The sequence below is a fragment of the Clytia hemisphaerica genome, unplaced genomic scaffold (assembly GCF_902728285.1).
Source record: "Clytia hemisphaerica strain Z4C2 unplaced genomic scaffold, Clytia hemisphaerica genome assembly, whole genome shotgun sequence".
Classification (NCBI taxonomy): domain Eukaryota; kingdom Metazoa; phylum Cnidaria; class Hydrozoa; order Leptothecata; family Clytiidae; genus Clytia; species Clytia hemisphaerica.
Genome location: NW_027103674.1, coordinates 1,117,965 through 1,131,254, shown reverse-complemented (window position 1 = coordinate 1,131,254; position 13,290 = coordinate 1,117,965). Strand labels below are relative to the sequence as shown.

General features: G+C 36.9%; 1 protein-coding gene across 8 annotated transcripts in view; it reads right to left on the bottom strand.

Moving 5' to 3' along the window:
* LOC136803438 (agrin-like) overlaps positions 1-13,290 on the bottom strand; it is a 40,621-nt gene that overhangs the window by 9,767 nt on the left and 17,564 nt on the right. For 3 of the 8 annotated variants that reach the window (XM_067060162.1, XM_067060163.1, XM_067060160.1), the window contains 20 exons: positions 12,658-12,768; positions 12,138-12,227; positions 11,438-11,536; positions 11,082-11,180; positions 10,500-10,604; positions 10,142-10,243; positions 9,943-10,041; positions 9,179-9,322; positions 8,301-8,384; positions 7,346-7,570; positions 6,593-6,826; positions 6,089-6,199; positions 5,490-5,690; positions 5,021-5,164; positions 3,558-3,644; positions 3,223-3,366; positions 2,555-2,638; positions 1,986-2,126; positions 1,458-1,541; positions 899-1,042 (listed from right to left, as the gene is read on the bottom strand). In XM_067060162.1, the coding sequence (XP_066916263.1) occupies positions 899-1,042; positions 1,458-1,541; positions 1,986-2,126; positions 2,555-2,638; positions 3,223-3,366; positions 3,558-3,644; positions 5,021-5,164; positions 5,490-5,690; positions 6,089-6,199; positions 6,593-6,826; positions 7,346-7,570; positions 8,301-8,384; positions 9,179-9,322; positions 9,943-10,041; positions 10,142-10,243; positions 10,500-10,604; positions 11,082-11,180; positions 11,438-11,536; positions 12,138-12,227; positions 12,658-12,768 (2,532 nt within the window). Of the gene's footprint in view, positions 1-898; positions 1,043-1,457; positions 1,542-1,985; positions 2,127-2,554; positions 2,639-3,222; positions 3,367-3,557; positions 3,645-4,321; positions 4,466-5,020; positions 5,165-5,489; positions 5,691-6,088; positions 6,200-6,592; positions 6,827-7,345; positions 7,571-8,300; positions 8,385-9,178; positions 9,323-9,942; positions 10,042-10,141; positions 10,244-10,499; positions 10,605-11,081; positions 11,181-11,437; positions 11,537-12,137; positions 12,228-12,657; positions 12,769-13,290 lie in introns of all 8 variants that reach the window. The other 5 variants (XM_067060157.1, XM_067060158.1, XM_067060164.1 and 2 more) reach the window with 2 other exon arrangements.

The following is a 13,290-nucleotide window of genomic DNA, read 5'->3' as shown; positions in this document are numbered from 1 at the left end:
CAGACGTTCGGCCCTTAAGGGTAGGTTTTTCATAGTTCAGCTAGTGCACTGTAAGGGTAGGAAATTACAAGACTGCACTGAACTGCACTGTAAGGGTAGGAAATTTTGGTAAAAGGCCAATTTTTTGGTAAAATTATCACAAAATTGGTCAATTTTGGAGGAAAAATTCCACATTTTCTTGGAAAATTGCAAAAATTTTCGCCCTTACGGGCGAGAAATTTTGAAAAAGTGCACTGTAAGGGTATGATTTTTCATGGAAATTCACTGCACTGTAAGGGTCCGATTTTAGAAGCCAAATTTTGGGCCGAACGTATGGTCGATTTCAGATCGAGTGCCCCCCCCGGGCTACGGTCAAAGCCTCTCACAGTCATTTTATCTTTTAAATACCACATTTTAGACACGTAATAAACGATACCTTCCGTTCGTTAATTTTGCAATTTTTTCAGCCCATAGAATTTATTAAGGTCCACGGTTTATCCAGCCCAGCCTTCGGCAATAAGAAACCCTACACGCTTTTTTTTATAAGAATACACTTAAGAATGTCCATGATGAAAATGGCCAAAAAATTAAGAATATGCTAAGAATTTCACCATCATGGAATTTTGCTACTCAAGCTAAGAATATCATTTTTAGAGCGTTTGAGATTATAAATTGCCAATTACCCCCAAGTAATAAGAATGCTGTAAGAATATTTTAGGATGATTTTCCCAAAAAAGTAATGAATATCCATGATGAAATGGATTTACACCATTCTTATAAAAAAAAGCGTGTATATTAGACAGCTGAAAGTCAGGGGTTCGATTTATTATTTACAAATATTTTTTTCGCTTGCTGAAGATTCTACTTTTTCTCATAGGAAATAATGTGAAGCAGAGAAATAATTTGTTTTAGTACATACCTTGAGGACATTTTCCGTCACTTTTCTTGGTGATTTTCCCCTTGCTTTTACAATATGCAATATCCAAGATGCACTGATTATCATACGTCACACCATCAGTACCACAAACAGGTGCGAAAATCTCTTGACATGCACGGTTACATTCTGAAAAAATGAAAATTCAGATTGAATTTGATCACGTGCCTCTTCCCCCTTATTTGAAATATTTTTTTCGGCTTCAAATCAGTAAATTTTAGTATTTTGGTGCAGTTTTTGAGAAAGAATTTCAAAAGAACGCAATCTGCACGGAATGCCATTTTTTTATAAAGACAGGTCAAATTCTACAGGGCGCCGAACACCAAAAACCATTTTGTGTGTCTGGTTTTAACAGAATAGAGCTCATTACATTGTTTACTATTGTAGTAGTCAATGGTGCAATTACTTATCTCGTGTATCTTAAGAGGGTCGAACTCTGGTAAACGAATTCTCGGGTTCCACTTGTTAGTGAGTTCGACCATCCAAGCAACACATGGTTACACATGATTGTGATGAAATAACATAAACTCATGATTGGACTTACGGCATTGGAATTTACAAGTTTTGAAGTCATCGACACAAACGGAACGGAATCCACATCGAACATTGGCACAAGTAATTTTACATTCTGAAAGATGTAAAAAGAAGGTATATCCACTAAATGAACATTGATGTTTTAAATGATGTTGGAAGTGGTAAAGTAGGCTTTAAACCAACATTTCAAATTTTTTTTATAACTTTGTTTGATAAGATTACAGCTTACTCTCGCCAGTTTTAATTTCTGTTAATCAAATCTTTCCAGTCCTCCTCAACTCGAGCATCAGTGGATAGAGGAATGTGAGGAAAAAGGAAAGCAGTGAATACAGTTGACTCTCTCTAATTCGAATTCGAGCAGGAATTCAAATCTACTCGAGTTACTGAGAGATTCGAATAATAGAGTGTTTTACGAAGAGGGGAATGTTTCCCCACTGATTGGAACTGAGATTTATTAGTTCGAATTAGAAAGATTCGAATAATAGAAGTTCGAATTAGCGAAAGCAAACAGTATTTATTGAAAGTCTTATTTCCTTACTGTTGCATTTGCCGTCATGTTTTTTAGTGATTTTTCCTTGACTTCTACACATAGCGTAATTCAAAAGACATTCATTTGGGTAAGTTTGGCCATTACTTCCACAAACTGGCTTCAAGATTTTTGGACAGCCTAGGGAACACACTAAAAAGGGAAGAAAAGAGATGATAAAAAGATTTAATGCAAATATCGTGTGCATTTGAAACTAATGATCTCAATACAACAAAGCCAAGAAATCACGCCAGAGAAAAAAAAAATAGCATAGGGTCAAAAACAAGTACACATTCTATCTTTAATAAATTATACTGTATAACAATTATATAAAAACCAACCAGGCTTAAAATATCCGAAAGTGGAAACGATTCAACTCAAGAACAAAATTTAGCCTGGTGTTGTAAAGTTTCAAGCAATTTAAGAGTCAAGTAGAAAAAAATTCGGGTAAAAATTTTGACCTTAAAATAAGAAACGGATAAGATTTCGAGGCTTCAAAGTGCCGAAATAATGAGAACAGGTTTAGCATCGTTCTGCAAAACGACTCCAATTTATTACCCTACGGTGAAGAAAAAGCTTACCACATCTGTGTCTGCATTGGCGACTGTTGAAAACACATTTCGCTCCGTAAGCACATTTTACCGTTGCGCATGAGAATTTGCAATCTATAGAAAAGTCAAACTTGTTTAAAAGTATTCTTTTATAATATATAGAAAGGAATGGTTAACGAGTTACGTGGTAAGGTTTATGAGGCCTTGTTAATTGAAGAGGCCATAATAATTGTTCAAGTTAAGGAAACATTCGAGGCATGTAGGTAGGAGTTAATGACACTACACTGTACTATTGAATATGTTTAGGTATCATAGATAATACTGATGTTTATTGTACTGGCACCACCTCTCGATGATCTGTACCAGAGTGTATCTCACGTCTATCGCTTCGTAGTAAACTATGTGCGCATTTTTGTCTGTTTCATAAAAAAATTCCCGTACGGAGACCTCTGCGATGAAGTATGATTTATAAATAGAAACACTTCTCTCATCATCGTCTCCCCTCTCTTACCAACACGCCATCGCAGCGATCGGTTTGAAAAATCTCAAATGAGAAAAGACAATGACAACAGACCCTCTAAGGCAATGAATTTTGAAACTAGCCGTACATACTGTAAAAACCACTCCCAATGCTTATGCAAATTTGTAAAAACGGAAATTTTAACTTTAAATTGCTGATAAGAAAACAATTCACAAACCTCCATCACAATAGCCTCGGTGTTTCAACTTGATAGTTCCTTTGCTTTCACAACGAGCAATCTTGAGCAGACAATCATTGGCATACGTCACACCGTCCGTTCCGCACACGGGACGTTTGATCTTTGGACAACCACGTCGGCAAGCTGGTTTGAAAAAATAAAAGAGAATAGACCTCAGAGATGTAGAATAATAAAACGTCATTTTTGAGCTTCTTGGGCTAATAACAAAGGGAAGAAAAGATTTTTTTGATGGTGTAACACGTTGGAAAAGTAAACGGGAGTTCTATGTAGTAGCTTTAAAGTATGCCATATCTCTTAAAAGATAAAAAACTTACTACAAGATTCTTTGCAGGTCTCTTTATCGACAAGACATCTTGCTTCGGGTCGGCATTTTCTTGGCTTGGTGCATACGGCTGGACAAGCTATAAAAATAGAATTGGCCCTTCATGAAAAATAAGCCTTAATCATACTTCCAATGATACAGTGATGCTCAGTTTTTCGGCTAAAGAGCAAACATTTCTAAGACGGGAACCAATCAGGAGGGGAGAGTTCTTATGTCATTCTCAGCTGACCAGAATGTTGTTCAACGTTCATCTAATACTCGCAACGTCCATACAACGTTAGATGAACGCTGTATGCTTGTATACCGACTTAGTTGTAAATTGGAAATCAAGATTAAAATGTTAGAACATAAAGAAGTCCAGGGTCAAAAAATACAGTCAATTTTCCCATCTTAATTCACCAATTTAGGTAGAGTCGCTTCAGTACACGTGTTCTGGACCAGATAATTAAATGACGGCTCTTTTTAAGGACATAGAGAAGGGATATTCAAAAACTATAAAATCTTGAAAAACTCTAAACATACCCTTTCGACCGTATTCGTGCGGTCAGGCGCGTGTCACTTTATTATTTAATTATCCCCTTAAACTCGATCTCCTTTTTTTTTCTACATCTTTTTCAATTATCTATAGATGCGAAAAAAAGACTGGGACGGTTTTAGGGTGGTAAAAAGGACAAAAAAATGTCCGCGCGGCAATTGGCGGCTATGGTCGATATTCTATCATCAAAAAGCGATCTTTTCTGCTTTCAAGACGCCTACATTTTGGGCATTCCCCATCACTTTTCTTGGAGATTTTCCCGCCACTTTTACAAATAGCTCTTTCGAGTTCGCATTGGTTTGAATAAGTTTTGCCATCACTTCCACAGACGGGGGTATAATCATCAGTACAGGGTCCGTCACAGGCTAGTGTTAAAAAGATGGAGAAAGCACTTAAAATACGTCAAAATGGTACCACTTTTCTAAAAACTCGGATCAAAAATAGCGGATATAGCTTGGTTCTGGGTATATGTATGTTAAAAAATAAGAATTTCTGTCCAATTTTATTCACTAGAGAGATTTGGGTGGCAGAGCAGCATATGCATTTCGTCCTTATTGGAACTCGTCAGCACTGCGCACTACACCCTGGCTGGAAAGACCGATTTAGACAACATCTCTAAACCACAAAATCACTTGTGGTTCAAAGTGAGAGAAATAGTGGACAGAAAGAAAATTCTCTTCAACGGAATTCTTTATTGACTCCTTTGGACCCATCTAACGTCAACGAAGTCCAACAGCGGTTTCAGGTTATCCTGCTGGGAAACGAAACATGTTTTCTTTTGCATTTGGGCTAAATTTCAGAGAAAGGACTAGTAACAATAAGTAATTTTTCTGTCATCCATTACAGTAAGGGATGGTAAAGCCTATAAAGACAACATCAAATGCAGCAACCTCAGAAACATAATCGATTAATCATTATACCTTTAGGACATTTTCCGTCACTCTTCTTAGTAATTGAACCACCACTTTTACAGCTAGCCTTGTTCAATTCACATTCATTCGAATATGTTTTTCCATCGCTTCCACAAACAGGTCTGTATTCTCGTGTACAAATCTCATTACAAACTAAAAGGAAAACATAGATGAAATTATTGTTGGATTGGAAAATTGGCGGCTGATTCCACAAACCGACCATATGCCGACACATTCCGAAATATATAACACTATATTTTCGTGCTTCTGGAACCCTTTTCCTTTTCTCTTTTAAAGAATTAATTGATTTTGCAGCGTTTAAAGATATAGCAAGGTGATATTTTTACCGGTTAAACGTACCTGTAGCCCATATAGCTTAGATAGGACCACGCTTTCTAATTCGAATAGATAGCGCCAATTGAAGTTTAATATGGGGGGTGGCTTAATAAACAATCTTGGAGAAAAATAAAATATTTACCGCATTTAGTAGTGCATTTTTTCGGATCATGCTCGCAGCGAGAGCCAATGATACACAAAATATTAGCGCATGAGATAGCACATGGGCATTCAGCTTTGCATGTCTTGGTGTTCCAGAAGCATCTTCGGTCTTTTCCGCAAGTTTTTTTACTGCATTGGTCTTTGCATGGACATTTACCGTCGCTGGCTTTTTGTACTTTTCCTGAAGATGAAAGAAAAGTGAAAAAAAAAAGAGTTCAGATAGTGGAGCTGTTTATAATCCATACTGTACAGTAATATTTTCATTGGTGCTATATAAAAACTGTTGACCCACTCTAATTCAAACTCGAAGGAATAATCTAATTTGTTCGAATTATAAAGAAATTCAAATTATAGAAAGTGTTTTAGCTCGGATTTTTCACTGAAGGAGAATGATAATTAATTCGAAATATAAAAAGATTCGAATAATAGAATTTCGAATCAGCGAGAGTCGACTTGGTATTGCTTATGTTAAGAAACGTTTCGTTGAGAAAAAGGGTCAAAATATTTTAAAGAGGCAAAACAATTCTTTGATTCTTTTTTTTGTTAGAATAAAAGAAGTGCTTGAAATCATATCATTACCTTGTGTCCGGCAGATGACTTGTCCGATAAAACAACCATTGATATAAGTTACTCCATCGGTACCACAGACGGGCATGAATTGTTTAGGATTGCATTTGAACAATGGACATTCTAAAATATGGTGGTTTTGTTAGTAGACAGTGGTGAAAGCAAGATTTTTTGTCTGATACGAAAATGGATGTTACACAACATATTCACTCAAATGCTCAAAGATTTTGAGACGAAAAAAGCCTCTTTTGTTGAGACGGAAATCTGTCTGAGACAGGAGAACTTTTAACACCGTAGTAGAGAATTTGGAGAACTTAATTGCAGTTGACAGACACGCATACGTCATTTTCGAAAGTCTGAGAAATTTAAATTCTTCCAAATTGGTCCTGTATTTAATTTTAGCAGCATTTCTGAAGCCTCTGGGTGAAAAAAGGTAAATTGTCAAATCTGCAGTATTCTAAACTAAAAAATTGAGTAATCAACAAATAAACTGACTCTAGAAATTCAAATACATACCACATTTAACTTGACATGTCTTTGGATTTTGTCTACAGATTGCTCCGAAGCCACATTTCAAAGTCTTACATTGATCTTCTTTACATGGACTAGTAGAGCATGGGCCATCAGATACTTTTGTGATTTTGCCATTAGATTTACAAGTTTCGACTCCGAGTGCACAGGAATTGGAATAAGTTTTGCCGTCAGAACCACACACTGGTCTGAAGATAGCTGGACAGATTCTAGGACATTCTGAAAAGAATAAAAGGATTTCATGATTGGATGTCTAAGCAAATAGTAATTTTGTAGCTGCTTAAGTGTCATTTTGCCATAATAGACAAAAAGTTCTCAGGCAAAAAAATCTTCACTTTTCACGCCAAATCTTTTTTCCATATTTAGGGGTTGTTTAAGCCTTATTTAAGCCTGGCGAACAGCGAATTTCCCCAGTCCAAGGCACTAAAAAAATTACAATTCGCCGTTTGAAAAGTTCGGTTCGCGAACTATAGTTCTTACAGTTTTTTTCTGTATATCAACACCAAATAGTCGAGGCCACTGACTTATTATAATAAGATTGAGCTTTTCCAGAAAAAATAAACGTTTGTCACCTATCCCCTTGGAAATTCAGGCAATTCTTTTGTCTTACCACACTTGGTAAAGCAGTAAAAAACATAATAATTTCTCAAAATTTGTGCTTGTGCAGCGGCGAAAAGGGAGAAATTTTCCTTTCTTTTGTTTGGTCGTTAAATAAATTATGTTAAAATCTTTTCTTACCACACTTGGCAATGCAGGAGACCGGGTTTTGAACGCATCGAGCTCCGAATCCACATTTGATGACAGCACATTTGTTTTCTTTACAAGGACATGATCCTTCCGATACTTGACTGATTTTGCCACCGGATTGGCAATTAGCAACACCAAGAGCGCATGCGTTTGAGTAGGTCTTACCATCAGAGCCGCACACAGGTTTGAAAAGTAAAATGCATGCTCCAGGACATTCTGAAAAATGATTAAAGATTACGAAATGTAGAAATGCTATCATTTAATTCCCAGCCGGGTCACACTAAAGATTTCGCATTTAGTACAAAATGGTACTTGATGTCTTTCTGTTTGATGCTCCCAGCACTTAAGAGAAGGATCGATGGTAAGTAGAAAAATTCAGGGAGAAAGAGTGGCGCCCTCTCCTACCTTCGGACAGTAGCGTAGCCAAAAGGGGCGCAAAATTTGTGTAGGAGAGCAGATTTCTATGCCATTGTAATGATATTTTAATACTATGAATAAATAATTACAGTGTCATAAAAATCTACTCTCCTACACAAATTTTGCGCCCCTCTTGGCTAAGCTACTATTCGGATACATATCTATCGAAAGAGGAGCATTCCGCTCGACTCTGCGGTCGCGGCAATGTAGAAGGTATTTAAACACCCCTGTTTCACTGACCTACTGGGACCCCAGACCCACTAGAAAATTACTCAAAAATTTCGACCCCGGTGGGAAAATACCCTTGAATTTCAACCCCACTGGGAAATCGATTTTATCCCAACTCGAAATTCCATGTTTAAAAATTGCACTCGAAAACTATCCCAATGGGTTTTTTAACCTTGGAACAATATAATTTCTATCCCCATTAGGATTTCAATAGGAATTTTTATCCCCACTGAAGAAAAAAGTTCCACCGGGGCTGTGAGACAGGGGTGTATCTAAACTTCAAGAAATATGAACGTCTTACCACATTTGGTAGTACAAGTTTGCGGATCCTGAACACATCGTGCACCGAATTTGCATTTTCTGTTGCATGATTTCTTACACTTGCCTGTAATGAAAAAAGAAAGTAAGATTGTGAATAGAAGTGTATTTTAAGAAGGGTATATTGTGATTTAACAGTAGCTTAAAGGTTTTATTTTTACATAAGTGTTTCCCGTTTCCTATTGCGCGTTTTTTATTGCGCTGATATAGGCAAAAAATGTTTTTCTTTTCCCCTTTTTTGAACAATCTTGCTCCACATCTGTGTTAATTCAATATAAGAAAGCTTGAAAATTAAAATTGATGAATAAGCAAACGATATCACTCTTATTTAAAAACAAAACCTTTAAGTGTAAAATTACAGAAAAAAACATTATTCGCAGACAACGTTAGCCAAAGCTTAGAAAAAAGGCTTTTTAACTATTTCATGTACAGATTAATTTATGGCTCGAACATAACACACCCAATGATAAGAAAGCGAGTGTGCTACAGTTCAATAGTCTTCTTGTTATTCTCTAACGAAAAAGTTTTTTTTATAGGAAGTGTTTCTATGGATTTCTTTGATTCAGACTAACAACTCGACTAATACTCCCTCCATTGAACGTCTTAACCATATTCGTACTGGGAGGGTGGATTTTTTTGTTCGGTGGTGAAACTAATGTTACTCGTGTGGCATTTCCAAATTGGCGTATAAAAATGGAGGCCTTAGTGCCTTCAAAAGAATCATAATTAATGACGCCATAAAACTTTGAAGACCCCAAAAACTAATGATCAAAACAGTATGAACTAGTTCTGAGCCCCTAAAAGCCTAGTATGAATAGGGTTAAATACTCCTGAAAAAGTAAAAAAGGAATTGATGCTTACAAGGTCCATCGTGTTTCTTATTCAAAGGTCTTTTGCTTCGACAAGCAGCCGCATTCAATAAGCATTCATTATCATAAGTTTTGCCGTCACTGCCGCACACTGGGTCCAAAAGGAACGGACAAGCGATGAATTTCGGACAGGATACTGAAAAAAATAAAGAAAGTAAATATTGTTAAAGTTTTGCATTGAACAATTAGTCAGTGAAATTTACGAGTCTTAATACTGTTGGCTGTACAAAACATGGCCCCGTTAATGCGAGTTGGGTAAGGGGAGAGGGGGGGGGGGAACAGCCCAACCTTTTCGTAGACTAACTTTTAATTTTTAAAGTCAAAAGCCTGTTTTATCCACGGAAATAGCGTTATAAAGTGTTTAGAAGTTGCAAAAAGCTGGCGACAATCTTTTCCCTAGAATATTGACTCACTCACTTCAAACGATTCGCTGGGTCCCATGCAAAACATAGCCGTCAGTGTTCTACACATATTTTAATGACTCAAGAAAGACTCAAGATATTATGCTATAGTCTAAGACGAATCACTATCAAAGAAAAAAGCCCAAAGTCGAAGAAAATTCACAAACGGGTTTTTTCCGAAAAGAGTTTACAGTCTGTAGAGATTGCCAGTCGTTACTTCGAAACTATCCCGCCGATTTTTTCCGTATACCGCCATAACGCCATACCGCCATATTTTCCCGCCTTTACTATCACTGTAACGGACGATAACATCGTTTAGAACGACCATTAATATCTCAAACATATATACACTTACAGCATTTATGGGTACATGTTTTGAAGTTTGGAACACATTTTGGATCTCTTCCACCACAGATAGCTCTCGAACATGGGTTTCGTCTGCACATTGATTGGGCTGAAAAAACGTATCATAAGCATTAGTAAGATATATAAAAAAAACCATGAAAATTTACTTCAAATGAGAGTTTGAATTTTGACTCAGAGGAAGTACATACCTTTACAAGTAGCTTGGCAACCAATACATCTGACACGGCAATATTCAGTTGCACCACAGTTTTTACCAGCACAAAGACTCTTACTGTCGCAATGCTTGCAAGCTAAGAAGAAAAGTATGAAAGAGTAAAAATTAAATTCCAATAATAATATGAATGGGCAAGCTTCCTAAGGTAGGGCCTATTGCTTTCAAAGAAAGGTGTTTCAAAATCATGGCAAATATTAACAAAATCAGGTGGCTTAATTCGTAAAATGGGTTTGCAACATGGTGTTATCTATTTCGGAAGGAAGGGTTTGGTACAGGCTACTAGAAGGAAATACAGCCGCTAGATGTTTAGGAATTATGTTAGGAATACTTACAACTTTCACAACGAGCGGTACACGATTTCGTGTTTTCCACACAGACAAATCCACTTTTACATTTCACTTTCTTGCATGGTTGACAAACTGGTGGTGGGTTGTTGGCTGGAGATAAAAAATTAAACGGTATAATAAGAAGCTTAGGTTTATCAATGGTTTTAGCCCAATCTTTAGGTACCCCAAATGAAAAAAAGTTGGTCCAAGGGTTTTGGTTTCCTTATGAAATCTTTTGAAGGGGGATTTGAAAGCATGATACTGCTAAAAAATGGCCCTTTCCAAGCCTTTTAATCATAAAGTACCTGTCAAAAAATATGCTGAATAGTTCAGATAGACATGCTAGCCAAAGTCGTAACCCCGGTTTCCTTTTTTTAAGACTTTGATAGCGCTCACAAAAGATAGTATCAACTAGATAGTAATCAAAATCAAAAGACATTATCAAAAAAATCAAAAGATTGCGCAAGTAGCTCTGGGTACGAAATTCAATTTTCACTCGAATGGGTTTCTTTAAAAAGTGATCCACTTTCTTTGCTCGGGCTACCACTTAATTTCAAAAAATGTAAAAGAGTTTTTTTGTTTACTTACGAATACATTTGAACGAGCAACCACAAGGAGCTTGGACACATCTCTCGTTTGCTGAACATGTGTCCGGTGTACACAAGATGGCTAAACAAACGATACATGCTGAAAATGGATAGATGGGATTGGAAAAAGTCAAAACAGACTCTAAGAAATGAAGATCTATCTGCTTTTTGAACAGATTGATCCATCTTAGGGTAATCTCACATAGGGTAACTTTTTGATGGTCCGCACAAACACAACCTCAATATCTCCACAACAGCTGCGGCAAGCTAGAAGTTAAGCAATCAGCATAGTGAGTGTTTTCAAATTGTGAAATGTTGAGCACCAACATATTCACACTCTAATTCGCGTTTACTTACGTGGTTCAACCGGTACGCATTTTCCGACACATCCGTCTTTGACACATTTGCTTCCCACTAAACATGTTGTAGCTATGCATGGATCCTCTAGACAGCTCGCTATTGTAAATAGGAATATGCAAAATCATTCATTCAAAGTCGTGCAGTAAGAAGCTAGAAATATATTTACAGAGTTTATTAAATTTACTTGTATATCTCTGTAATTTAGAACTTCCAACAGTAATTTTGCATTGCGAGGTAAACCTTCAGTCAACTTAAATATCTATAGTATAGAATCCGTAAAAACTTAGTCTTTCTAGAAGGGAAACCATGAGAGATATGTGCATTTTTCCCCTTCAAATTGAATGGAAAAAGTAACAAATGTACGAATCCTATTAAAAAGGCTAATGTTTCGCGTTAACAGTACCCTAACAAATATTAATAAATTGCTGATTCAAGGTTTCATAATTCTTTTCGTATATAAAGCAAAGAATTTTGGTGGACTCGAGGCTCTGGTACATCAGAAGGACTGTCTAGAATTCTAAGATCACTGGGCCGTTAGCAGCTGTATCGTATGCCAGCTGGCACACAACGTTGTTTCAACGTCCACCTAATGTTCAACGTCCGTATAACGTTAGATGAACGTTGAAACAACGTTGTTTGCCAGCTGGGATTGTTATATTCTTGGTAGAGAGTAGAAAAAAGGTGCGTGTAAACTTACCAGGAACACATTTGGCATTACAGCCATCTTGAATACATTTTTGACCAAGACCACATTTTGCTGTAAGGCATGGATTCTTTGGTGGTGTAGCTATAACAATGAAATAAAATCCATCCTTTCTTGCTTGCTCGAGTTACTGAGCGTTCAAATCATTGGATTTGAAACCCGAAGGGCTAGAGTGAAGCCACTCTCTAACCTTTCGCAGACAAGAAAAAGTGAAGCCACTTATTTCCCATCCAGAATGTACCATAATAATGACAAGGGATTGTATCAAGCGGTTTCTCTGTTTTTGGAGAACTGCATTTTTTGAAATCTAGCGATAGATTTACTTTCACTATAATACTATAATCCTGCCTATACTAGCCATTGATTTAGAAATTACAAGAAACTTAACTTTTTTGTTAAACAAGCCTCACAATCGACTTTGTGGTAGATTCCCAAGTTCAACCATATATTTTATTACAACCTATTGAATACAGTGAAATAATAATTTTTCCAGAATTAACGGGTAACAACATACCTGGTAAACACTTATGGGAACAGCTTCCACATTGTGGTACACAGATTTCATTATTTCCGCATTTGTTGTTAGCACATGGATCTTTGAGGCAAATTGCTTGTTTCAAACATGCTGAAAAAAGTAAGGTTTACAGTATATATGACTCGGCAGTGCCGTAGCAACTGGGGGGGGCATGGGGTTGGCCTATGCCCCCCGCTCAATAATTTTTTCAAAAATGGTTATTTTGCAAAATGAAAAGTTTTTCTTGTTTTTTCTTGAAAGCATTTTGTTTTGAGTGCATTTTCAAGCAATCTAGAGCTTAAATTTTCAACCCCCCCCCCTCGGGCCAAACCATGGTTGGCCCTCGCGGTGTCACTAAACTTCAGCCCCCCCCCCACCAATAAGAAAATGCTTCCTACGGCACTGCTCGGTGAAGTTGTTTTTTGAGTTGTTGAATATATTCTAGGGTTACCAGTGGATACCCCTTAGAACCCACAATAAAAAGTGGTACCCTCTATCTCATTGTTTAGTTGGAGTGTAAGGCTGAAACTTTTTGTGTTGAAAGTACGTTGTCTATGATTGTCTTCCCTAGCAGTGATGTTTTGTAGAAAACAGTTTTCAGTTTTTCACGAGGAAGTGAAAAAGTGCAGTTTT